We start from the raw sequence: 27075 nt of genomic DNA on the forward strand, positions 1-27075 counted from the left end.
ATCCAAAACAGGCTGTGGAAGATCTGCTCTGAGGGCCTGGCCAAACCCAATCCAGACAAGATGCAATACTGGTGGTTCGGGGAAGTTGGAGAGAAAGCATCTACAGCAGGGGTGGGCAAACTATGGCCCAGGGGCCACATCCAGCCCTCCAGACGTTTTAATCCGGCCCTCGAGCTCCAGCCAGGGAGCGGGGTCGGGGGCTTGTCCCACTCCGCGTGGCTCCTGGAAGCAGCGGCATGCCCCTACTCCACCTCCTACATGTAGGGGCAGCCAGGGGGTTCCATACCCTGCCCCGTCCCAAGCACCGCCCCTGCAGCTCCCATTGGCCAGGAACTGCGGCCAACGGGAGCTGCAGGGGTGGCGCCTGTGGACAGGGCAGCGTGCAGAGCTGCCTGGCTGCGCATTCGTGTAGGAGCCAGAGGGGGGACATGCCACTGCTACTGGGAGCTGCTTGAGGTAAGCGCCTCCCGGAACCTGCACCCCTGACCCCCTCCTGTGCCCCAACCCCCTGCCCCAGACCAGCCCTGATCCCCTTCCCGCCCTCTGAACCTCTCGGTCCTAGCCCAGAGCATCCTGTACTCCCAACCCCTCATCCCCAGCACACCCCAGCCAGAGCCCTCACCCACTCCCACACCCGAACCCCCAATTTCGTGAGCATTCATGGCCCGCCATTTAATTTCTATACCCAGATGTGGCCCTCGGGTCAAAAAGTTTGCCCACCCCTGATCTATAGAATAGGGTACAGATGGTGTCTGCCCCTATTACTGCAGTAGACTTTCTGCTTGTGGTGCTTTTGAATCCCCGATTGCCCCTAGGTAGCATCTGTGGCTAAAAGTGTATTTCAGTTGCATACAGGCAGGAAAATGTGACCAGTGCTTACCCAAAGTAGACCTCAAACAATAACCAATAGCATTGTGATTTCAAAACTGAATTATTGAAATGTCATCTACATGAGGCTGACCTCAAAGGTCACAGTAAAATGCCATTATCCACCTAACTAACAGCATTAACTTGGGGGGGGGGGGGGGGAGAGAACACGTTATTCCAATTTTCCAGACTTGCACCTGGAAATAAGTGCAATTCAATGCTGACATTGGCCTGTAAAGCTCTATATAGGTTGGGTTCTAGCCCATGCAAGATACGATCTCTTCCGCAATTTGCTGCCATTTCTGTCTTTGCTAGCAACAGCTACATCTGAATAACTGAAGGCAGAGCACTGAGGGGAAGGTCTTTGGGCTATGGAATTGGCTTCTCCCATTGGTCTGCCAAAGCTTGAGACTACTGCAGGTTACAATGCAAAGTCAACCATCTTTCTCCTTTTAGTAGCTTTCAAAGAATGAACTATTGCTTTGCGTTGCCAATGATTAATCACATGCATTTTTCAAAATATTTAATTACTTAACAGAATAGTTAAGACAGCTTATATTTATATGCAAGGGTGCACACAGGCAAGCAAGTTGATTTGACTATTATGAACTGCAAATTAAAACATCTAGTATCATAACTCCAGGGTCTCCATACCAATATTTCAGAAAGTCATGGCGAAAGTGTTTAAAGCAGACTATAATTTTATCATTAATTCTGTTCATAATTCTCATCACTCTCAGTGGCCTGCAAAAGGTCTTGGCTCTGATTCTTCACTCTCAGCTATGTAAAGGAAGAATAACTTCACTGAAGTCAATGGAGTGACACTGGTGTATATGAGTGGAGAATTAGGCCCTTTGAGTCCATTAAACTGGTGTTAACATAAATAATAAATTTAGATGTATGAATAAGTCTAAATATTAGATTTAGTATTGTTAAAGTCCATTCCTCTCCCCTTTCCCCCCCCGGTTTCTCAAAGACTCCTTTCTTTGCACACAAATATTTATATGCTTAAGCTAAGGTCTCACAGTGGGTAATGGTGCAAAAAGAAAGTCTACCTGTATATGATGGGGTCGAAAAAGAAACTGCCTGTTCAAGTTGGATTTCTCTATCAAGTCTGGATCTGTAATTGTGACCTACAGCAAGAAGGAAAAAGAGAACCACTGAAATTAGAAATTAAGTGTGCTGTTCAGCACTGCTCTTTTTGTAAAATCTAGTTTCCAGTGTCAAAATAAGATTGACAGATGGTAACATGAGCATTAAGACTGTTACAACAATCTATTTTAACATCTTAGATTTTAAAACAAACTATTTCCCAAGAGTGCTGCTCATGAGTTCTACTTCCAAATCACACATGAACATCCCAATTTACACGCAACTCTCTTCCTCCTACCCAAGAACTCAATCCAAAACAAGACTAACTCCTTAATAAGACTACAATGGGATACAATTTTTATTTTAAATATGTATCTGTAAGAGGGTATTTAAACTGGTTTTCATTATAAACAATCCTCTTTAAAAGAGGAAAAAAAATGAGACAAGCACACATCTCTGTATACCATCATCGCTTTCCCCGCATAGTCTCCAATACATCCAAAGCATGCCATATTTACAATAAACCCTGTCTTATGTTATTGTTTAGATACATAATCACAAGCCAATATGTGCATAAAACTTACCATGCCTTTGTCTCGGCCACTACCAACACCAAGAAGTGCAAAATTTTTTAACATTTCACAGCCTATTGCTCCACACCCAACCTAAAGAAAATACAATTATAGTGGTCAACACCATCATTTTATTTCTATCGCTTAAAAAAATAAGAGGGGACTTCATAATATAAGATTAGCTGAAAAAGTATATAAATTACAGTAAATATTGAGGTGAAATTCAAAATTCAGATGTTTAGCTACAAAAGTCCTGAATGATCTAGGCCCCAGTTATCAGAGACACCATATGACCTGCCACAACAATTTCACGCAGAAGGAATGCTCCAACCATTTAAATGAAGGGTGAAACCATCAAGAACTAGGGGGAGAATGTTCTTTTTGGCAAGCCACCAACTCACTGCCAAATACACAACTAAACCCTAACCTAGCCACTCTCTGAGTGAGATCCAAGACATTGTTCTATCAGGCTTTTCACTAACTTGCCTGACATTTTTTATACTAGCTTCTAGCTACTTCCATGGATTCTCTGAGGAAAATTAGGTTGGCTGCTTTGGTGGACTGCAAAGCAGGAAAGATTATGTTCCGAGCTGTTTTATGAAAAGTAGCCCAGAAACCAAAGCAGTGGACATCTTATAAATACTACCATTAAAGTTTATCCAGTCAGGCTGGTTAGATGACCTTTCTGGACAACTACAAATAGATTTTCTCCAAATAACTCTTCACTTCTTGCTACAAGATTTTCTCCAAAGATTTAAAACACCTTGTATTAATAAGACTTGTTTTCCATATACAGACACGGTTCCTTTATATTCAGGACATTATGAAGCACCACAGCAGGAACCAAACTGTCATTCTAAACGTTATAATTTTGCAATGCATTCTTTGTATATTTTTATTCCTTTACTCACTAAGACCCTGATCTTCAAGGAAGTCCACATGAGCAGTGTCTCATTGTACACAGCTCCTTGCAGGTTCAAGGCATCATTTACAGAATTCAGTAATTTACAATGGATCCCTTAGATATTAATGTATCTTACTGAGAATCTACTTTTACTTTTGAATGGTTATCTGGCCAGTTATTCATGTAACCACTGCAGCTCTGGCTAATTTGAGGACAATTATAATTACTTGCACCATAATATACAACAGTTCACATAACACATTACTTCATATCATAAGCCAAACTTACCAGGAAAACATTCAACTTGTGCAGCTTTTGGCACAGAGACTCTCCAATGCAAACTCTCAAGGCATCATATTTATCTCCCCTGTGCAGACACATTCAGATAAAGAGGGAAAACAGTAAGGCAAGAGTGATACTAACCTACATATGATAAATGGCATATATTGTGCTTCAATATTAGCTAAGAAAACGAGGTGAAAACTTCCCCACAACTCATACAGTCTCAGGACTCATTACTTAGTCCTGCCATGAGTGCAGGGTTCTGGACTAGATGACCTCTCGAGGTCCCTTCCAGTTCTATGCTTCTGTGATTTTAAAAATAAGATATGCCCACCTAGGGAACATTTCCTCTAACTGATTTAAAAAAATGCGCAGTCAAAGTATGTACTGAAGTATTACTAGGTTAAAATCTTAAAAATTGGATTGCATGCCCACAAGTGATTCAGTACATAAAACACTATTACATTTAGAATATTTCAGCTTTACCTTGGGAGGAATTCTTCACAACTGGTCTTGTCTAGAGATACAGCAATATCCAATGCATCAATATACAGCTAAGGGGGAAAAAATAATTTGATCACATGAAAATACTTCAGATTAATGTGTAAATGTATTTGACTTAGAAGACGACAATTAGGAACGCACACTTTCTGTGTACAATATGTAGCCATGAAAATTAGGAAAATTAAATATGGAAGACAAAGGCTAAATCTCTACTGTCAATATACGATTAAATAGCATCATTAACTTGGGAGTTATTTTTCCTAGCTACTAAAAGTTTATAATGAACTTGAAAATAAACGTTTATGCCAGAGAAAAATCTGGTACGTTCATAGCATTCAGATGTCTCTTTTGATCTATGACAGTTACATCACTTATCCAGTCCTTCTGAAAGTAATTCCCAATGAGTCTCGGACTGTTTTTAACCGAACTGCATTCTAGAGGCCAGTCCCAGCATCCCTGGCAGCACCATTCTTATCTACAGTAGTTCAAGTTAGCATACATCATACATTATACCTTCACACAGACAATGCCAACAGTAAGTGTCTATGCTTGCCTTCAATTTCAGCATGTGGAAACAACCTCCATACCCACTGCCATGTATTAATAAAGCTAAACAAGAGGGGGGAAAAAAACCACTTACCCACTGCTGCAAAGGAGAAAATTTTCCCGTTACTGCTTTCAAGACTTCTTGGCTAGCAACACCACCTACTGCTGCAGCAAGGGGAGCTAGAAATCCCTGAGCAGTCCTAGAGAGCCATTTCACTATGTCTTCATTCACCTGAGGCTGAAAGATAATCCACAATAAAAAGGATTTTATGAATTTCTCCCAGAAATGAAAAATATTCTGTGCTTGCGAGACAGTGCTATCAATCAGGCAATGACATGTACTTTTTATCCAGAAAACAGGAACGACAGAGTCAACCCTGACCCAAAGGTACCAGCACTTCTAGAAGTGACAGTATTTCAAGTCTCCATACCCATTCAACCTCTGGCTTTTATCATCATCCAACTCTTCTGACAATGGAGCCAACAGATGCGGTTTTCCTATGGGGGAAGAGACACTGAAGAGGCTGAAGCCCTACAATCCTGAGAGAAGGCCTGCCACTCTTAGGCATGACAACGTCAAGAAGGGACATGACATGCTAGAAGGTTTTTTTTAGCTGTTATGTTCAAAGACATCTGCACTGCTTGGGGCTAAATGTGGTTTTGAGAAGTCTAGTGTAAGTGTCTGGATAGAACAACGAGGTAACTTTTCCATGGGACTGAAAAGTAGAAAGTGCACAGAATTTGAAAAGGGGCTTGTCAGTTTTGGATTTATTTGCTCAATGTCTGTCTGCTCCTTTGCTTTCCTTTTATTTTCTGCTCCAAGTCACAGCTGTAATGGATAGATGGTCTACTGAACCTTGGGCTAAGATACTTTTCAGACCCAACAGCCCCTCCTAAATGGTCCTGGTTCTGAGCCCTTGCCTGCTCATGAATACAGGGGAGCAAAAACAGATGCAACTAAGGTGTGGAGTAGCAGTTCTGTGGTAAGTGTCCCTAGTGGGCCTACAGGAACACCAAGTGGGGATTCCAGGGCCAAGGGGAACAGCCACTGTGAGGCCAGTTCATCTAATAGCCACCCAGACTTCCAAAAGGAAACCCATCTTGGATTTAACCATGTTTTAATCAGCACTAGCTCCCTCTCGCTACGCTTCCTAAACCACTACCCTCAAACAGGGGATGGTCCAAACACGCAGGCAAAAGCAAACGGCGGACAGGATGGAAGAAAGGATGTTTCCAGAGAGCATCCTACATAGCCCAGAACCGCACAAGACTCAAGATCCAGGGGCAATGGAGCCTGGTTTCCATATTAGACTCCAGGGAATGTCCAGCCTGTATGAGGCCAAACCCGCCCTGAGGAAAGGATGCATTGTTCTCTTTTCCTGCAGCAGGGGTTGTAGGTTCTTCTTTTTAAAATCCATAAAAAAAGAGTACCAACAAAAGCAGGGTCAAGGGCCAGAAACTAAAGCAAGGCAGATATACATGTATTTAAAATTATCTATAATAAAAGCTCTTAAGAATATTAATCACATTCATACTATAACCACCTACATAACGCTGTAGAGTAATTGCAACTTAGCTAAGAGCTACTCACTTTGCTTTCCAGTGTTTCACTTATGGATACTGCTATTTTCAACATCTCCTCAGCATCCTGAAGGCATCTAAATCGCAGGACAAAAACAGCAATGAAAGCTTAATAGTAAAGATATTTTTTCCATGAATACGGACATAGAAGAACAATTCCCTATGCAAAAAGCCAGGAAGCAAACTCAAGAAATATGTCTAGTTTTTTATTGTAAAAGTGCTGAAAATACATCTTAAAATCTGTTTTAAAACTGTAATATTTAGTTAAAAATAGGTGTCTTTACTGGATATGTCTACACAAAAGGTTTTAATGTTGGTATTTTAACTCTGACAATATAAGCTTAGAACAACACCTGAAGTCGGACTCCTAAAGCAGGGGTGGGCAAACCTTTTGGCCTGAGGGCCACATCTGGGTATGGAAATTGTATGGCAGGCCATGAATGCTCATGAAATTGGGGCTTGGGATGCAGGAGGGGGTGAGGACTCCAGCTGGAGGCGTGGGCTCTGGGGTGAGGCCAGGGATGAGGGGTTTGGAGTGTAGGAGGGGGCTCCGGGCTGAAGCTGGGGGCTGGGATGTGGGGGCAGGGGGTGAGTGGTTTGAGTGCAGGAGGGTGCTCCAGGCTCAGACCGAGGGGTTCAGAGAGCAGGAGGGGGATTATGGCTGGGGGTTGGGGCATAGGAGGAGGTCAGGGGTGCAGGCTACAGGTGGCGCTTATCTCAAGCAGCTTGCGAAAGCAGCGGCATGTCCCCCCCCACCCCCCGGTTCCTACGTGGAGGCGCAGCCAGGCGGCTCTGTGCACTGTCCTGTCCGCAGGTGCTGCCCCCGCAGCTCCCAGAAGCAGTGGCATATCCCCTCTCCGGCTCCTATGCAGAGGCGTGGCCAGGAGGCTCTGCACACTGCCCCATCTGCCCCCACAGCTCACAGAAGCAGCGGCATGTCCCCCCTCTGGCTCCTACGCAGAGGTGCGGTGCCAGCCAGGCAGTTCTGCACGCTGCCCCGTCCGCAGGCACCGCCCCCGCACCTCCCATGGGCCGCAGTTTCCAGCCAATGGGAGCTGCAGAGCCGGCACTTGGGGCAGGGGCAGCATGCGGCGACCCCTGGCTGCCCCTACATGTAGGAGACGGAGGGGAGACATGCCACTGCTTCTGGGAGCCGCACAGAGCCTCAGCATGCATGGAGTAGGACAAGCGCCCGACCCCAATCCCCACCTGGAGCACCGAAGCAGGGAAAGCCCCTGACCCTGCTCCCTGGCAGGAGCTCAAGGGGCAGATTAAAACACGGCCCACAGTTTGCCCACCCCTCTCCTAAAGGCTACTTATGTTTGTATATGTACAGAGACTTAATTATATTAATTTATTGGTGGTAAAAGGTGAGAGTAAAATTCTCTCTTTATCCATGCAAGAGCTATGGGATCACATATTGCAGTGGCAGTGCAAGCTTCTGCACACTGCTCCATCAATGGGAAACCACCATGACATACAGGGATGGCCACTGAAAAAAAAGTAGTTAGATATCTGGCCTCTCCTGGTGAGACTGACAATGAGGTGCCAGAAAGCGGGGTGGTTTTTGAGTGTGTCATGGACTAAGACCAAACTCATTAATGGCTGTTCAGTGGCATATCCATTTCTATCATTACTAAACTGGTCTTGATTTGAACTCATGATCTAGAGATGAAAAACTCCAGGTACCTCACCAGTAACACAATCTATCACATTACCCTGCAATAGTCTGATATTGGAAATGAAACAAGTTAAGCATCAGAAGATAAACACGGTATTCAAATGACATTACCCAATGTTCGGCATGCGACCAAAGTTTTCCTGGAACTGGTTCAATGCAAGCATGGCAGTGTGAATTTGCAAAGGTGCCTGTTAAGGAAGAGGAGATGTCTGATTTACACAGAACTAATCCATGGCTAACTCAGGGCTCATCTATATAGTGCAGCAATGCACACCAGAGGGATATAAGTTGTAGAATGCTCTAAAGTGTTGCACTCTAACTGCCCTAGATAGACCCTGCTGATGCGCTCTAAGATGTACCTAGTGCACGTTGATATAGTCCCATTTGAAAGAGTACTATGTTAACATGCACTAGAAACCTTTTGAAGCACATCAGCAAGGTTCACCCAAAACAGTTAAAGCACAACACTTTAAAGCACTCTAGAATTTACACCTCTCTGGTGCGCGCTACGTACACAAACCCTCAGAGGACACTGCCAAATACTTTTTTATAGTTAAGATTAAACTTCTCTTCTCCCCACATTTTGGTCCTTTTTCTAGATGGCAAACATTTTTCCACAGTGTTCTGAAAGTTTTGTTAGCTATCTTCTTGCTGGAGAACAGGTGAAGGTCAAAGTTAACACTACAGCTCTAACAAAAAGAGTTTGAATGCAAGGCTTTCCAGTACCTAACAAAGCAAATGATAGTTACATTCTCCAATACAACAGCCAAACACTAGTTGTCAGGAAAGGAAAGCCCCAGAAGAAAAGAAATAAAAAATGAAATGTGGGATGGAATCACCAGCGCAAACGTTTTGATTAAACATTTACATGGGATTAAAGTTGTGTGAGTCGGGGGTCCATAGTAGGTTACTGAATCAGTGGTAGGAAGACAACAGCACTAGATTCAACTATTAGTGGGGCAGTTTTTAACATTCAATATCTTGGTTAGGTAGAAATTAAAGATTTTCACAGGGAGCTCTCAGATTTCAATCAGCAGAAATCATTGGTTAGTAGCCCTAGCCAATCACAAAATAGTATACCTTGCAGTTAGATATTTATATGAAAAATGAGAATTCTTAACAAGTTATTGAATTTGGCTCTTACATTTTCCCACAAAATCCCGAACAGGACTTCTGGGTCAAGATCTTTTACAACAATAGGACAAAAGATACATTTTACGTTACCATTTCACACTGAGACCCCCTTCGCCTTCCTACTCCATACTTTCCAGTACACTCACATTCAACCAATACAAAATTAGACAGATATGCAATTTCATATTGCAAAATTATGGGAAATTTAGTCTTAAAAAAAAAATCCACATGCTAATTACCTCAGGTTTGCTGAAATCGGCAAGAAGGTAAGTTGGGTTTTTTAACTGCTTCTCCAACCGTTCCTAGAAGAAAACAAGATCTCCTGAACAGAATGTATTACACCTACTTACTTACATATCCTGCTCTATTGTGGGGCAATGAATGGGACAACAAAATAGTAAGCAAACAATGGTAACTGATCTCTAACCCCACACATGAAGCACTGAAATCTATACATACCTTCTTTTCGGTGTTCTCATCTCTATTACTCTTCATTTCACTAATGCTACAGAAGTTAATGTATTTCTACTTTTGCTCAACAAGTTTCTACAAATAACATTTGCAGCTACATTAGATATCCAATTGGCTATACCTATTCCAGCAATACTTCTGCCTGTCAGTTACTGGTGAGTCTACACCAGCGGCCAGTTCTATGATGGTTTTGTAAGTGCACAAGGAGAGACTAGATAAATGCACTTGCATATCATTGAGTGGTGGCTTACAGGATGGACCTCCCACCACATGAAATGCTATTTCTGGTTGTCCATTAGGAGCTCTTGGAATCCTCTGGGAACAAACACTTTAAAGTAAGGGAAAGTCCAAAATTTGTACTGGGGTTTCCAGGGGTGATAAGCCAGTGCACTGTTCCATTGCACCATCTAGCTACCACTTCACACTTGATAGGAGCAGAAACAATAAAATCAGAGAACAGTTGAGCAGTTAAGATTATATGCAAAGAATCTGGTGTAGAACCCAGACTAAACAAACAATTTAAAGGAAAAGTGTGTGTATGTCCAGGGGGAGGGGTGGGAAGGGAGTGGCAAGGCAGTGCAGTGGGGAGAGGGCACTAACCTTTCACTTCTAGAAACGTGGGGTACAACACAACACAAGTGACCACATGCAGAGTTAACAGTGGCAATGCTATACATATTCACATACATCTTGTTCTCTCCGTATGCCGCTGAGAGCACTACATATTCTCCAACATCCCAGCCAAGAGCTATTCTTACAACATTCCCTTGTGCTAGGGTTAGAAGGAGGCTTCTCAAACATTCAGATTTACTGGACTGATGAACAACAAATTTAAGTTGAAATTTTCAGGATTCTCTGCAGTTGAATAATGAAATTACTATCTTTCTGAGCGTATGGGGGGGGGTACCACGTTAGCCAAAAAGTTACCTGTCCTTTCATCCTATTTATACCTTCTACATATACCTTTATCTGCAACCACTCAATTCTCATTCCACTTTTTAAAAAACACGCTTCCATTTAGAAGAAAAACATGCTGCACCAAGAGAACACTTACAAAGCAAAATATTTTGGGTGTCTTTACTTGGACAGCTATGCCTCCATGTAAGTAAGGCTCCATATCTGAAGTATCACCAATGCTGAAAGAATAAGGTGACACCACTGAAACGATAAAAGGTTAACCATTATTTTGGTGACAATGTCACGTAATAAGCAGCTGAGGTACATACAGTTATTCCATTTCTCAGGAATATACATTATTTCTGCTAATATTCTACTCGCTCATTGCTTCTTTTCAGGTTGTAATTGCTATAGTTCAACCCTATGACAAAACCATGATGGTCAGTGTAGTCTACCCATTTTCCAACATTTCATGTCGTTTCCCAGATATGGGCCTAAAGCATTAGTTTAAAATAATTTGTTATATAGACACACACCCCCTTTTAAAGTGTAAGGAACTTTTGTTATCAGTTTAGCTGTAAAGGAACAGGAAATATGAAGTATTGGTTTCCCCTGGGACTGGACAATTAGAGCAACACAATTTAGCCCAATCAATACTCACTTAATTTTGTACTATCAACCAAGCTCAGCACCATAGCAGAACAACATGGAAATAGAGGCAGGAACTTTTGCAAAGCAGCTGGAGCACTTAACAGCAAAAACCAGGCCTTTTTCAAAAATTCATTCATCAAAACACCATTAGTTATGGAAGAATACTGTTAGGGAATAAGCATCCGTAAGGCTATGATTTTGGCACAGAAATTTTTAGTAAATTTCATGGCAGAGGTGGTGGGGGAATCAGTACGTCACAGGAAAGTCAGCAAATAATGTAGTTTTTGCTACGTCAACACACACAAGGTGAAAGGTAAAGCTGGGGGGCGGGAGGGAAGAGGGGTTTGGATAGCAAACCTACCCACCCTGCATTCACTGCAGGGCTGGGCCTGGCTCCCTGCTAGGGGCATTGAGACTTGGCACATGGGGCTTGGCCTGTCTACCCCTCCATCTCCATGGGGCTGATGAGCCAAACCTGAGTGGTGCTATGACCCCATACATCAGGTAGCAGTGCCACTCAGTTTAGGGGCCTAATTAAATGTAGTTTTACATTCATTTCCAAGATTTCAAGGACTGAATTCAAATGCACGATTTCCATGACATCCATGCCAAAATTGTAGCCCTAAGCATCAGCCAACTGGAAAACAAAGGCAGGAAGAGGGACTTGGGGAGAAATCAGGGAAGTTAGGAGGAAAGAACAGAAGCTGTTCAGTTCAGAAAAGCTCAAAACAAGACAGACATTTCATCACTAACATTACTGGACTCTGTGCTATAGATTTACAGTTCCTACCTCCAACACAGCTAGGATAAGATGTTACCCAAGAAATTTTGCACTACAAAACCTACATGATGGTATTAACATATCCAGATGTCACCACAAAAAATTAAGTACTATCATTTGGAGGTCCCTGATAAAGAACACAGAACTGACTTGAAATAATTTGGCACAATTGTTCAGTAAATTTCCCCTTCAGAATTTAAATTGTACCTCAAAATTTACTTTAACAAGTTTACAGTACAATTAAATTTGAGAGACTGGCTGAGATTTATATGGGATATGAGTTCCATGTTCCTAGGATACTATCAATGACTGAATGCTAAAAATATCAGGTGTCCAAACACTGTAGATGGTCCCAATCCCAGTGGTTCTGACCTCTTCATACTCATTTTATAAAAAAATCCTTTCACATCATCTCAGCATGTTCTAATCTAGCAGACCACCAAGCAGAGCTCCACAAATAGGAGATCCTTTAATTCAGTATTGATCTACACCAGTGTATCTACATTCTTCCTGCTGCAAGCATACTGGCATTGTAGTGAGGGAAAATGCACATATCTACCAACAAAAGTGTTCCTTTTGCACAAGTAAAACAATAGATACAAGGCCTACCCGTTATTTGTTGCATCGATCCGTTTAAACAAGACATTCCATTAACTTCCCGAAAGGTTAAGCACTGTCCCGTTTCCAGCTTGTGAGGATGATTTTCAAGGCAAGTGACAATCCCAGGGTTTGACTGAAAATGGAATCGACTGCAAAGTTAGTAAGGAACGGTCCTAAAAGTGTAACCTCAGAAGCAACTAAACACGTAGAAGAGGTAGGAGCAGGGCTCTGTTACCTTACTGCTAATATCTTTGTTACTGAAGACAAACTGGCTACAGAGTGCGAGCCATGTCTTAAAGCAGTTCGTGGAAGACACCTGTTACACATTCCTTCCTTTCCCTAAAAGAAGTCTTTATTCCAGAATTCTGTATCCAAAACTGATCTTACTACCACTTATCTGAATTCATCAAAATACTATTCCCTAACAGATGCTGGAAAAAATTCTTGAGATCCCTGGAGAGAAGTACAGTACTTCAGAAACTTGAGTTCAATAAACCCAGGGAACCAATACATCATTTAAAAAAATCCCTGGGCTTTGCCCCTCTCCATACCACACTCCTAATTCATTTCTTCAGTTCTGCACTCCTGAAACCAGAAAGACTCCTTGAAGAAGTTGGTCTCCTCACCCGTGACATTTTTAACATTCAGATGTAAGGATAATTACCTGTTCTACTTCGTAAGTAACAATTCCTGTCCAAGAAGGCATTAATCTGATAGATAATGTAAGGAGAATTATGGATCTATTCCACCCTCACTAGATGACAGAGACCGCCGGCGAGGTCAAACAGAATGTTTTTATTTAAATGTATGTAGTTTTCCCTTGCCCAAACTCATTTTATTCCTCCTCCTGTACATATCCCCAGGAAATCTTATGTTATTTAGAGGGGTGCATCTGCAAGTATTAACTAGTATTAACATATCTATTACACCAATATGAACCTCTGTTGTACTATATAACATCATTGTTCACTGTACTTTAAGCTTGTTGTAAAAACAAAACTTGGAAAATAGAACTCCAGCCAGATCAAGTCCCTAACCGGAGTTTGAGAAGTAAAAACAAACAAAAAAAAGAAATGAACCCCAACATTTTTAAAACAAACAAAACAAAAGGAAAACAATTGTGGCATTAACATGACACTGCCAAGCCATCATCCTGCTTATATGTTATATTCTTTTCCCTTTGTCTGCTGGGCTATTGAGACCGTACGTTTTCTTAGGCTGAGACTGTCTTCTATTGTACGTTTATACAGTGCCTAGGAGCAAAATGAGGCCCCTCTGGATTCTAGGTGATACCACAATACTGACACCTAACAACCAACTAGGGAGTCAAATTCTGTAGGCTGAGCTCTTTGCACACACCGGGTGCTTCTTGCATCCCTGTGCCCCCCCTCTCCTCCGAACAAGCTCCCTGCGTGCTACCTTCCCATGTCCCTCTACTTCAGGGTTTGCCTGCAATCCCTGCCCACCCTCTCCTCTATGCCAAGGGCTCTGTGCACCCCTCCTTCCTCCCACCCCCATATTAGGATCCTCCCATTCCTTACCCCCACCCCTCTTATTTCTTTTCTTTCTGTCTGGGAGAAAAGTCATGCATTTCAAACTGTATTGGTACGATGAGCAAAGCTGAGAAGGAAGGTACCGTTAGTGGCTGCCATCAACCCGTTCTGTGATCTATACACAATTACAGAGGTAGTTGAAACTGCTCAGGCTGCTAACCACATGCCAGGGGCTCCATGTACCCCTTACTCTCCCTTTCAGTTTTCATCAAATTAGGATTCTGTCCACTGATGCCTAAACCATTCCCTGAAATTCTAGAACTGATCAGACGCGGCATCCAAAATTTACCACGTTACAGACAGACGACATCAAGTTAAGTGTAGATCATAAAACAAATCAAATCATGGCAGTATGATTACTAGCTCTTACTTGTGTTATGTTTGAAATGAAGATTTCTTTTGGTTCCTCTCCTGTAGTATCCAGCACTTCAAATTCATCACCAAAGTCACAAAACAAATGTGACCATATTCCATACACATCTGCACTGATAAACTATAAAAGAAGGGAAAACTATGAACATTCTTAATGGTGCACAAAACAGAAGTGTTCTTGTCACTTGAGGATACTATCCAATGATGTTAATTTAGGTGCAAATTCCCTGTGTACTGTACCCTGTGTACTGTATAGAATCCAGCAAACACTGTGCCAAAAGACAGAATTTAGCCCTACATCAATCTTTCTAAATGAACACATACTGCTGGAACCAGAGATGGCATCAGCACACAACAAAACTAATGAAAAAAGATGATGTTTTCCATCTCTTGTATTTCGTCTCAGCTCATTCATTCTGGATCAGATTCACCATAGAATCTCAGGGTTGGAAGGGACCTCAGGAGGTCATCTAGTCCAACCCCCTGCTCAAAGCAGGACCAACCCCAACTAAATCATCCCAGCCAGGGTTTTGTCAAGCCTGACCTTAAAAACCTCTAAGGAAGGAGATTCCACCACCTCCCTAGGTAACCCATTCCAGTGCTTCACCACCCTCCTAGTGAAAAAGTTGTTCCTAATATCCAACCTAAACCTCCCCCACTGCAACTTGAGACCATTACTCCTTGTTCTGTCATCTGGTACCAGTGAGAACAGTCTAGATCCATCTATTTCACTTTAAACACTTGTACTCCTTTTCTAGCAGCTCTCGCCATCAAGCTGTGGAGTGTACCCAGAAAGAGATAATACAGCTACAAGTTCTTCTACCTCCCACTTGAGCATCTATCCAAAAATCCAGGAGCAGGGCAAGGAACGGTACCATTAAAAGTAACATCTCCAGGGCACCCAGAGTATGCCAGCAAAAGGGGATTGTGGAAGGCAATGTGCTGTGAACAGGGCTTTGGCGCTGTGCTCCGGCTCCACTCCAGCTCCAGGCAAAAACCCGCAGCTCCAGTGCTCCGGAGCTGCTCTGCGCTTCAGCTCTGGGCTCTGCTTCAAAGCCCTGGCTGTGAAGGTAGCATTCCCCTCTTCACACTTCTGAGTAAAGAGGAGGATGAAGGAAGAATCCTCCATACATGGATCAACACAGGATGATCTGGACCAATAAGCTCACCGCAGTTTAGCATTACCTTAATAGGGGGGTGTTGAGCATGGCAAAAATCATTAATCTTCTTCTGCAGTGATAGCCTCGTTTCAGTCAATATGACACACTGTTGACAAAAAGGTACAAGAAATAATGTCTAGGTGTTGCTGAAAGCCAGTAAGAAAAAGAGATGCACCTTTCCTTTTAGAGTGCAGGTGTAAGAAAGCCTCTATTGTGCAGATTTAACCATCACAATTTGAACAGATGTGCTTCTGTTCTATTAACACAGTCTTACAGAAGTGTCTCCAGACAAACAGTGACAGCAAAGATGAGAATTCACTCCTCCTGCACAGTCAAATAACCCCTCCTGCAAGTAGTGAGGTTCAAAGCCTAACTCAGACTATTTAAATGCTTGTATTAGTCACAAGGAATATCTGTGTTAAAGGAAAAAAAGGCAAATTCAAGTAAACCATGTTAATCTAATGTTTAAGGTTAAAGGGATAAAATTAGGAAATGCAAACAATATTGGCTTAATTTTTATTTTATTTTATTTAAAGAAAATGTGCACTGTCTCATATGTTCTAATGCAAATGACTCACCAACACTTGAAGTGTGTACAAATGTCCAAGCTGCAAACTCACACCAACATGTTTTTAAAAATTTAGGATTTTGTTGCCACTACATCATTAATCTGATCACATTGCATACATGTAGCATTTTCCATTCCTGTGTTTTTCATGATAAATATGAACCTCAATTATATCACAGCTCGTTATAAAGTGTACAATACAGCCAGGTCAGCTCTAGAGTAGAAACTGTAATCTTTGCCATTCTCTGTCTTTGAATTTAAATTGTGAAACAATCTGACATTTAACTATGCACTGACAGCTTTAATTTCAATGTCAGGAACATGTTCTTTCAGTCTTGCAAAATTATTGTTAAAATTTTTACCAGCCCAGGCACAATACCTATTCATCTTCTTTTTAACATGATGAAAAAACTAGTTTGAGGGTTTTGTTTCACTTCAGACAAAAAGAAGAAACTACTTACTCTGGTCAGGTAGAATGTTGCACAGCTACTTTAAATAAATATTACATACCTGATACTTTTTTAGAAAGGAGACGTCTGTGGTTTCATCAAGTGGTGCAGTCGATGATAAAACATGGACGTATGGGTTGAGCTCTGCGATGTGAGGAAGTGTGGCCTCAGCTCTGAAACAACAACATTCTGGTTTTCAATGGCATCCTCAAATCAATTCCCAGAAGGCTTATTTCTTTACAGTCTTCTTTTACGATAAACACTTACTGCAAATGACTACGCATGCGTCCTCGCATTTAAAATAATTTACCACATGTGCTCTGATAACTCTGGCTCCATCAACCAGATAGTAAGATTTAGAGTCTGACTGCTAACACTTTTTAATATTTGCTTTGGAAGAGTGAAAGACTACAAATAAGGTGTTTATTGGCTTTCTTCAGCCAACCTTGGAAAGATGGAAAAGAAATGCATTTCTGCTCTTTCATTATCTACAAGGAAACAATCACTGTTTACATGCTGCTAGCTATGGGAAGTCAAGATGCGCAGAGCAAACAGGACTCAATCCCACTTCAGAATGCTCTCCCTTTATACCTGGGCACTGTGCTCAAAGGCAATGACTCCAATAGAACAAGATGTAATGCACACTAAACATACAACATAAAATATATGTCATAGGCAGTGGAAAACGAACATTCTTATTACACACAAGTGACAGTAGATAGCTCAAAAACATCTAAATAACTGTACTGACCTGTTCCTTAGATTTATAACATCATCTTCACAGATGAAGAAGTTGGTCCCCAAATCCCATGTCTTGCACTGCTTGGTATCATGAACTGTAAGAGCCTTCAAAGACGTTCAGGAGGGAGTGTTAAAACCGACAAATCATGGAACATCAATTGAAAGAAATTCACATAGTCACGATATACTCCTGCCTAGGTATCATGTTCAATACGGAGTTTCTGAAGAACTAATACTACAGTAAAACTAAGTGAGCTAAATAGAAGTGCTAGATGTACTGCTTTAATTAAAAACATTAGACTCCACACCTGCCCTTGAACAAATAATTCAATCAGAGAATATGTCTACATTTCAATGTTTTGCTCAGTATATAACATGGCAACAACGATACTTGTTTAAGGTATGAAACTTGATTATTCATAGCCACTAACTGTAATTGGTAAAAAAATACGTAAAAGCTGTCACTGCAATATTTTTTCACCAAAAATGGAAGAGTCCCTCCCACCCTCAGAAATGGTCTGCGGTGCTGCTAGCCACGACTAGAAGCCACTGGACTCAGCAGAGCCCAGTTGCGCACAGAAGACACTTCCGGAGGGAGGGAAAGGGAGCTGGAGAGTTCCTGGCAGCTGCAGTTCCCAGCATGCCCTGAGAGAAGGAGAGGGTGGTGCGCAGGAAACTCCCTGCAACCCCGGGACCCAACATCAGGCTGTTTCTCCCTCTTGATCCGGGGGGGGGGGGGGAGGGGGGGGAGGAACACGGACGGGACACAGGTGTCGGGGCAAGGGGAGGCCCCACAGCTGGGCTCTGGCGGGGGAGGGGATGTGAGTGTCTGGCCCCCTGGCCAGACTCTGGGGGAGGAAGGGGGCAGAGAAACAGGAACTGGGTTGTCAAAGAGGTTTCTTTAACTCTGTACTTCTGGGGTAATTTTTGTGTGTGTCCGTATTGTTACAAACATACTTGACAGGCAGTTTGAAATAAATTACCAACATAATTGAAATTGGCGTGATTATGTAATGTTATTTTGACAAATAAAATTTGCAGAATTTTAAAATTGTTTGTGCAGAATTTTTAGTTTTCTGGCACAGAATGCCCCCAAGAGTATGTATTTCAGAATTCTTTTTCAAAAGGGCCCTTCTATGAGACTACGGCCTGGTCTACACTACGCGTTTAAACCGGTTTTAGGAGCATTAAACCGATTTAACGCCACACCCGTCCACACTAAGAGGCCCTTTATATCGGTATAAAGGGCTCTTTAAACCGGTTTCTGTACTCCTCCCTAACGAGAGGAGTAGCGCTAATATCGGTATTACCATATCGGATTAGGGTTAGTGTGGCTGCAGATCGACGGTATTGGCCTCCGGGCGGTATCTCACAGTGCACCACTGACCGCTCTGGACAGCAATCTGAACTCGGATGCAGTGGCCAGGTAGACAGGAAAAGCCCCGCGAACTTTTGAATATTTCCTGTTTGCCCAGCGTGGCGCTCCGATCAGCACGTGTGGTGATGCAGTTAAAAATCAAAATAAAGAAAGAGCTCCCGCATGGACCATGCGGACGTGATCGCTGTAAGGGTAGGCAAATCTGTTCTATCAGCGCTCCTTTATAGAAGACGAAATTCAGAATCATTTTTAAAAATTCTCCAGACAGACGCCATAGCAGGGACTCAGCGCACTGCTGCGTGACAAGCATAACGGAAAGCCAAGGAATCAAATGGACGCTCATGGACTGGAGGACTCAAGCTATCCCACAGTTCCTCCAGTCTCTCTGAAAAGCATTTGCATTCTTGGCTGAGCTCCAAATGCTTCTAGGGTCAAACACAGTGTCCGCGGTGGGTCAGGGCATAGCTAGGCAATTTACGCACCCCCCCACCCACCCCCAGAAGTGAAAGGGAAAACAATCCTCTCTTGACTCTTTTACATGTCACCCTATTTTTACTGAATGCTGCAGATAGACGCGATGCTGCAGCACTCAACACCAACATCCTTGCTCCCCCCCACCATGGGTGGCTGATGGTGCAAAACGACTGGTACCCGTCATCATCAGCCTATTGGCACATGGGGAGTGCAAAAGGACTGGTAACCATGCCGACTAGCATCAGTTAGGTCAATCAAGGGCGCCTGGCCCTAATTTTTCCTGGTAGATGGTGCAGTATGGCTGATAACCATCGTCATCATAGCAACAAGGGGCTGAGCTCCATCAGCCCCCACCCTTCATGTGTAAAGAAAAGATTCAATTGCCCCTGGACTAGCAGAGGGATGCTGGGCTCCTCTCCTCCACACTCCTTACTGTCCTGTCTGGACTATCATAGCAGCTGGAGGCTGCCTTCCACTCATTTCTCACTAACAAGTCACTGTGTCTTATTCCTGCATTCTCTATTACTTCATCACACAAGTGGGGGGACAATGCTATGGTAGCCCAGGAAGGCTGGGGGAAGAACGGAATCAACAGGTGGGGTTGTTGCAGGAGCACCCCCTGTGAATAGCATACAGCTCATAATTTCAGCAGGATCTGACACAGAGCAGCTGTGCTCTCTGGTTCTATGATACAGTGGTTCTCTAGTACACTTGCCCATATTCTAGGCTTTACTGATTCTATTTTTAGATACCAAAAAGGAGGGATTGACTCAGGGAGTCATTCCCAATTTTGGCTTTTGCGCCCCTGGCTGATCTCAGCCAGGGGCACTTATGACAGCAGCAAATGGTGCAGTGCAAAAGGACTGGTAACCATGATCATCTTACTACCAATTTATGGTATGGTAGATGGTACAGTATGGCTGGTAACCATCTCTGCTGTCATGCAAAAGCAAAAGCATGCTGCTGTGTAGCGCTGCTGAATCGCCTCTGTCAGCGGCATCTAGTACACATACGGTGACAGGCACAAAAGGCAAAACAGGCTCCATGGTTGCCATGCTATGGCATCTGCCAGGGCAATCCAGGGAAAAAAGGCGTGAAATGCTTGTCTGCCGTTGCTTTCCCAGAGGAAGGAGTGACTGACGACATTTACCCAGAACCACCCGCGACAATGATTTTTGCCTCATCAGGCACTGGGATCTCAACCCGGAAATTCCAAGGGACGGGGGAGGCTGCGGGAACTATGGGATAGCTACGGAATAGCTACCCACAGTGCAACGCTCCAGAAATCGACGCTAGCCTCGGACCGTGGACGCATACCACCGATTTAATGTGTTTAGTGTGGCTGCGCACACTCGATTTTATACAATCTGTTTTGCTAAACCGGTTTATGTAAAATCGGAATAATCCCGTAGTGTAGACGTACCCTACGACTAAGGAGACAGTCAGAATGTACTTCTGGAACAAGTATAGCCTGTCTTATCAGCACTGTGTGATAAAACTATAGATTCCTCAATCATTTGATCTCTGAACAAGAACATTCCCAGTCACTGCAAAAATGAAAATGTTACTTAACTAAAAGGAAATTTATACCAATTCCTTTTACAACAAAAAAAAATTTACATACCTTTATTCCAGCTAGAACTATGTTCTTAGCTGAAAGAAAAAAAAACATTTACAGGATTGAACCTAAAGCTCTTAGTCAGCAGTTCTCAAACTCTGGGTCACGACCCAATTTTAATGGGGTTGCCAGGGCCAGCAGTAGACTTGCTGGGACCCAGGGCTGAAGCTGAAGCCTGAGCTCTCCCCTCACCCGGGGTGGTAGGGCTCAGGCTCTGGCCCCCTCTCACTCCATACCTCACCCCCGGGGTCATGTAGTCATTTTGTTATCAGAAGGGGGTTGTGGTGCAACGAAGTTTGAAAACCCCTGCTCTGAGTTATTGAAAAGTTACCTGCCAGTAGTGAAATCACTCATTCCTTCTATTTACATAACAATTTAACAGCTTGCAGCAGTCACATATCTTGCTGAATAACTTTTAAAAAAAAAAGTCAATTCAGCTCCTTAGTGGAAATCCAGAGAACACAGAAGGAGCTTTTTATCCCTCACTTGTGAACTGCATTTATTTTCTGGCAACCCTTTATCCAACAAGCATCATTACAGGAACTCTAATCGAAGAAAGGGCTATCATTACCATTTCAAGAGACCATGCACCCAATTCTGGGGTCAGATAAAACTCCCAATAAAGTCAGTAGAAGGGACCACATGCCAGATAAAAGTTGACAGGGCACAGGAGCACTCCGCTGACATGCCCCTTCCCATCCAAAGCAGAGGTACCAGGTCAGAATTATGACAGGGGAATTCTCAGATGACCAGTTAGGGCCAAATTCTAACAACTTTGCCCCACTCATAGAGTGAGAATATGGCCTGTAGTTTCAGATTATTTCATTGTACAAATTCACAGATTAAGGCCAGAAGGGACCATTATGATCTAGTCTGACCTACCGCATAACACAGGCCAAAGAATGTCACTCAATTTCTGCAACAATTTAACAGCATAAATAGCCTTACAAATGTATTTCAAAATGCTTTACATCATCTAGCTACAAAAATATTTCTATATTACATATTGTGGTTCTGCTCTATGTTCTCATAAGTTGTACATTTATTCACTCAATGCACACTAAATTTAATTTTTTTAAACATACCTTTAATAATGTATATATAAATGCTACCTAAACTTACCAATCTCCACACCAAGCCCACCCATACCACTCAGGAACACATTGGACTGGGCCATCTTCTGCATTGCTGTGTCTCCAAGAACATACCTCTGCCGACTACAAGCAAGAAACAAAACACACAAATAGAACTCCCTCCAAAATAAGTACACACTATTTCAAGAATTTGCAGGTATTTTCACTCGCAAATTACCAGCCCTGCAAATTCAGCCTGGGTTCTGATAGCCAAGCCAGCTTCTTTCCATCTCTCACACTGCCACCAGCGATAAAAGCTCTGCAGACCAAATTATGCCATCAGTAAAACAGATACAACCCCATTAGCGATTCGAAGATTTGCACATATGTAACTAAGGACAATCTAAAAACAGTGGGACTGCAGAGTAGTTTAAGGACACACAAGATTCTGCAAGCCAAAGAATTAGTAATGATGCATGAACTGAAAAAAGTTCTCCTGAGTTTCAGAGGCCAAGGCAAGTGTGTGGGGTGGGAGTTAGAAAACATTTTTAGTTGCAAACTCAGCATAATTGATATGGAAATCTGAGCAATACAAAAAAAAATTCATGCTGTTCTACCCTAAAATCTGACATTGTGGGGTCTGTATTCATTGTAATGTAGTTCAAGACTTCTCTCTTCAGGATACATCAGGGCATACTTGGAACTACATCCCTCGCAGGCACAAGCATGCTCAGAACCAGGAATTTTCCTGACCAAATCAGAGTTCAAAGTAGCTGATGTACATCCAACTGCTGAACTTTTAGTGATCTTCAGCTCTCTAACGTTTCCAACCATCTGGTTTCAACTCAGTATATCCAATTATTTAAACCATTCTGAATTTCATTTACTGTATCAAGAGCAGTGACTTATTTTGTAAATGATTAAACGAGAGAGAAATTAGGTTTGTTTGATATGCTTCCATGAATATCAGTACTACAGCAATTGGTCTACCCAAAGATTTGTCAGGTACTTTTTTGGGGGGCAGGGTGAAGAGGGGGGAGAACTCCTGGGGCACAGAGGATGAGCAGGAGAGCACAAGAAAGGCAAATATGTAAGTGTATACAATGTTCAAAAATACCATGCCACTAAAATGTAAGGGAATTCAGTATGTTTAGAGTATCACATCTGGTGCATGAAACATCATTAACTGAGAACTTGTATCTTTCCAACACAGACACTTCTCTCCCTACTTCACCATCTTCAGGGCTATGGTGTTCCAATATAGACAGGTCCTGTTATTGTCATAATGTAGGAGTCATTATGGGGAGGGATAGCTCAGTGGTTTGAGCATTGGCCTGCTAAACCCAGGGTTGAGAGTTCAATCCTTGAGGGGGCCACTTAGGGATCTGGGGCAAAATCAGTACTTGGTCCTGCTAGTGAAGGCAGGGGGCTGGACTCGATGACTCTTTGGGGTCCCTTCCAGTTCTATGAGATACATATATCTCAATATATTATTTATTACTACTTATGGGTTACAAATTGCAAATGGAAGTCATAGTTCAATTCTGCCATTTGATGACAAAATTTGACTTTTAGCACTTCCATCAAATATTGCGAAAGACAATAATAAAATGTATAACAACAAGATATTAAAATCTACCAACTGTTTAGTTAAAACACATTTGTCATGCACAAACATGAAGTAGAAGGATTTTAATTTTATAGTATATGTGATGGAGCTGAACCCACCCTTCTAACATATCAAATTCAAACATATTGCTTTGTCTCCCTCTGTAATAGAATTATAGAAGTCTCATCTCCAAGGAAGAAAGAAATGGAACAGCTGAGGTTTTTTGGGGACAGCAAAATTCAATGAGCCCATCAGCAAACCATCTTATTAAGATGTCTCAGGAAGCTTTGGATGAAAGGATCACAAGGATTTAGGGTGCACTGAACGCCCAGCCTGTTCCAAGGGAGCACATTTCTACTGGAAGAATGATGAAAAAACTCCATGAGCTGAAGCAGCCAGCGTGGGCAGGGAGTTTCAAGTTTATCACACCCTGAACTAGTCAGCAGTTCCCAAGCAGGGTTCAGCACAGTGATTGAGTTAGAAAAGAGAAGTGTAGTACAGACAGGGTTGGAGGGGGAAGAAATAAAGAGACAGAAATTACGTTTTGGAAGACACAGAATGTAATGTGGAAAAGGCCAGAAGAAAGATAAGGAATGGAGGGAGAGAGAAGGAGAAGAGGAAATAAATAGAAAACAACTGGAGAAAAGATACACAATAGTCTATTTTAGGAAAGAAACAGTGAATGTGGATTGACATCAGGAAGGAAGAGAAAATATACAAAACATAAGGGGTGTAATTATGTATGGCTGACCATATTATTTGACACATAATATTAAATAATTTTCACTAGTATTGTTTAGATAATTTGGCACTTACTCTGCAGTATCTGACCAGTTCTTTAGCTGGACAAAATGGTACCAGTAAAATTAATTAAGTATACAAAATATAATCTGCCACTCAGCTAGCCCAATAGCAAGTTACAAGTTTTGAAAGACTGTATTAAATAGAAAGTGGAGTCACAATGTTTCTTGTGTGTACTGTACTTTGAAATGTTTTATTCCTTTAAACTGCAGGGGACACAGCAGCAAGGCTATTTTCACTCTGGCTAATAGGCAGCAAATACATTTTTCAAATCCGGGTATTAATGCTACAGCAAAGTGTATCTACTTGCAGTAATATCAAAGATATACCCTACAGCGATATATCAGGTATGACATTCTTACCTGTATAAAGCATCATCGATCTCCATAGAGTCTGTTGCCATGATGGAATATAATTTGTTTGTGCTGGGGAGGGAGGGGGGGAGAAAAAGGATGACAAAATGAACAGAGCATGCTTACAAATGAAGCAACTTTATAAATACCTACTATTGTTTTCTTAGTCACATCAGAAACAAATTAGGTATAGATGAAATACAAAAAACAATACTGATTTAAAGGGCAAACAAGATAATAATGGTTCCTTCCAGCTTTAAAAAAAAAATAAAAAAATAAAATAATCTATGAACGGATGCAGTTCACCCAAAAGTTGAAACACACAAGAGTTAAGAAACCAAAAGTTAAGGATCTCAATGCTGTTTTAAGTCTGTCCTCTTATATGAGACAAAATCCCTACTTTAAGTGCAAAACTCAACCCTAACTATGGAGCTGAAACTGACATCTTCATAATGCAGAGTTACATGTTAACTTACTTAGTGCAACATGTCCAAGTTATGCCAGATGAGAGAGACAACTTTGAATTTCCTGGCTTCAAGCATGTAAAATTTCACTATATATTAATAGCTTTACATTTTTATTTTTATTAAAATAGGTTTAATGGATTTGAAGAATAAGAAAGAATAACTGGAAGGAATTATCTGAACCACTCATTTACATTGCTGGGAAACAGATACTGTACCACTTAATGAAGGCCAATACACAGCAGAAGTAAAAAAAAACAACCCAAAATATTAGGCTGTGTAAAGAATGGAATAGGAAATACTGAAAATTGAATGCCTTTACATAAACTCAAGTTTATGACAGGGATTTATTTTTTAAATATCACATTTAACCACAAGGTAAAGGCCAAGAACTTGGTAGGATTCAAAAAGGATTAGACATTTTTATGAATATAAACATGTAGTTACATTAGATGGAACAAAAATACATTGGATTCGGGGCATAAATTCACCACTAAGAGATTAATTTAAGAAGAAACTTCCCCTCTGGGCAGATTATTCCATAATTGTCCAGTTTGGGAATCAAGGCATGTTCCTATGAAAGATCTGGTGGTGGTTCCTAGAAGAGACAGGCTACTTAACTAGATAGACCACTGGTATGATCCAAAATGGCAATTCCTATAGTTGTCATTAGATGACACATTCAATTCAAATTTCCTAAGCTCTGGGAGTGATTAAAGTGCACTGCACTTAAGAGTGCAAGATGTGAATATCGTGATACGGGGTCCAACAGAAAGGCTACAAGCCCTGTCTAGCAAACACATTGAAGGTAGAGGCCCAGAAGGTCTGAACAGTTTTCCCGATGAGAATTCAAATGCTGCAGAAATAGCTTCATTTTAAAGAAATGCCTGTCACGGTTGTTAGGTTCAAAGGTTAAATTTTTACTTGCTCGACTCATCAAATGCACCCTAACATGACATCTAACAAAAGTAAATCAAACAAAACCATATACTCTGTCTTATATCTCCTGTTAAAAAAGAAAAAGATTGCTCAAAACACAAACCAACTACTCCTAACCCCCCAAGCAAACAGCTGAGAATACATGAGCATCACACTATACTTTAAAGGTAAACAGAACTTTTATTTTCTCCATCACCACATTTGTTTGCAACATCCAGACATTTCTTGATTCATGCTTTTTATTTTTCTAATATACTTTAATGCTATTTTATCTAGCATTTAGTTCAGTGGTCAGTAACATTTAAGATGTATACCTCACCTCTGATACTGTAAAGTAGATATCATCTAAGAATAAAGCAAATAAGAAGTTTCTAGGTCAAGCCTTTTTTTATATTTGTTTTTCAAAAAATTGTTAGACTTTTCAAATGAAAAAAACGTTTCTCCCCTCACCCCAGCAAAATAAAATCTAGTATCCCAGAAAATAATAGCCTGATCAATTCAAACTTTCCAAAACAATGTCTCCCATAGCCAGCTACAACTCATGTCACATTTCAGGCAGAATGAATTTTTACTGAAAGTTAAGAAATTGCAGAGGTAAAAAATATGCTTATAGTGGAAAATGAGCTACAACACTTTACCAACTGAAGTGTTTCCACAGTTTATGTACACTGTGCTCCACAGTTTATGTATACAGGGACCGTTTTCACGCAACCTTATACATGAGCCAGCAGGTATCAACCCTTAAGGACAAGATGTCATATATATCCATATTGTCCTCCTTTACAGAAAGCCCAGCTGCTTGTACTGTAGTGGTATGCTGCTGCTAGTGGCTGACTCACCTCCCTGTCACTCACCATTCAACTGAGAACGTACTACCACCTGTAAATTCCCAGTCGTGTGTGAATAGTAAGCTTGAATTAGACATGAGAACCTTCTCCTCATATATCCAGGCTTGGAAGG

The 27075-nt window shown here is 41.8% G+C and overlaps 1 protein-coding gene across 5 annotated transcripts in view; it reads right to left on the minus strand.

Annotated features, from left to right (window-relative positions):
* Nucleotides 1-27075, minus strand: part of UBA6 (ubiquitin like modifier activating enzyme 6) — a 58125-nt gene that overhangs the window by 26573 nt on the left and 4477 nt on the right. For 4 of the 5 annotated variants that reach the window (XM_039541011.1, XM_039541015.1, XM_039541013.1 and 1 more), the window contains exons 3-19: nucleotides 24722-24784; nucleotides 21999-22093; nucleotides 20883-20911; nucleotides 17417-17511; nucleotides 16727-16838; nucleotides 15674-15754; nucleotides 14487-14609; nucleotides 12573-12696; nucleotides 10689-10792; nucleotides 9403-9465; nucleotides 8141-8217; nucleotides 6359-6425; nucleotides 4862-5005; nucleotides 4204-4271; nucleotides 3724-3802; nucleotides 2544-2624; nucleotides 1923-2000 (exon numbers count right to left, since the gene is read on the minus strand). In XM_039541011.1, the coding sequence (XP_039396945.1) occupies nucleotides 1923-2000; nucleotides 2544-2624; nucleotides 3724-3802; nucleotides 4204-4271; nucleotides 4862-5005; nucleotides 6359-6425; nucleotides 8141-8217; nucleotides 9403-9465; nucleotides 10689-10792; nucleotides 12573-12696; nucleotides 14487-14609; nucleotides 15674-15754; nucleotides 16727-16838; nucleotides 17417-17511; nucleotides 20883-20911; nucleotides 21999-22093; nucleotides 24722-24762 (1461 nt within the window). In that variant the 5' untranslated portion in view covers nucleotides 24763-24784. The remainder of the gene's footprint in view (nucleotides 1-1922; nucleotides 2001-2543; nucleotides 2625-3723; nucleotides 3803-4203; nucleotides 4272-4861; nucleotides 5006-6358; nucleotides 6426-8140; nucleotides 8218-9402; nucleotides 9466-10688; nucleotides 10793-12572; nucleotides 12697-14486; nucleotides 14610-15673; nucleotides 15755-16726; nucleotides 16839-17416; nucleotides 17512-20882; nucleotides 20912-21998; nucleotides 22094-24721; nucleotides 24785-27075) is intronic. The other variant, XM_039541014.1, reaches the window with a different exon arrangement.

This window comes from Mauremys reevesii, linkage group 5, assembly GCF_016161935.1.
Source record: "Mauremys reevesii isolate NIE-2019 linkage group 5, ASM1616193v1, whole genome shotgun sequence".
NCBI lineage: Eukaryota > Metazoa > Chordata > Testudines > Geoemydidae > Mauremys > Mauremys reevesii.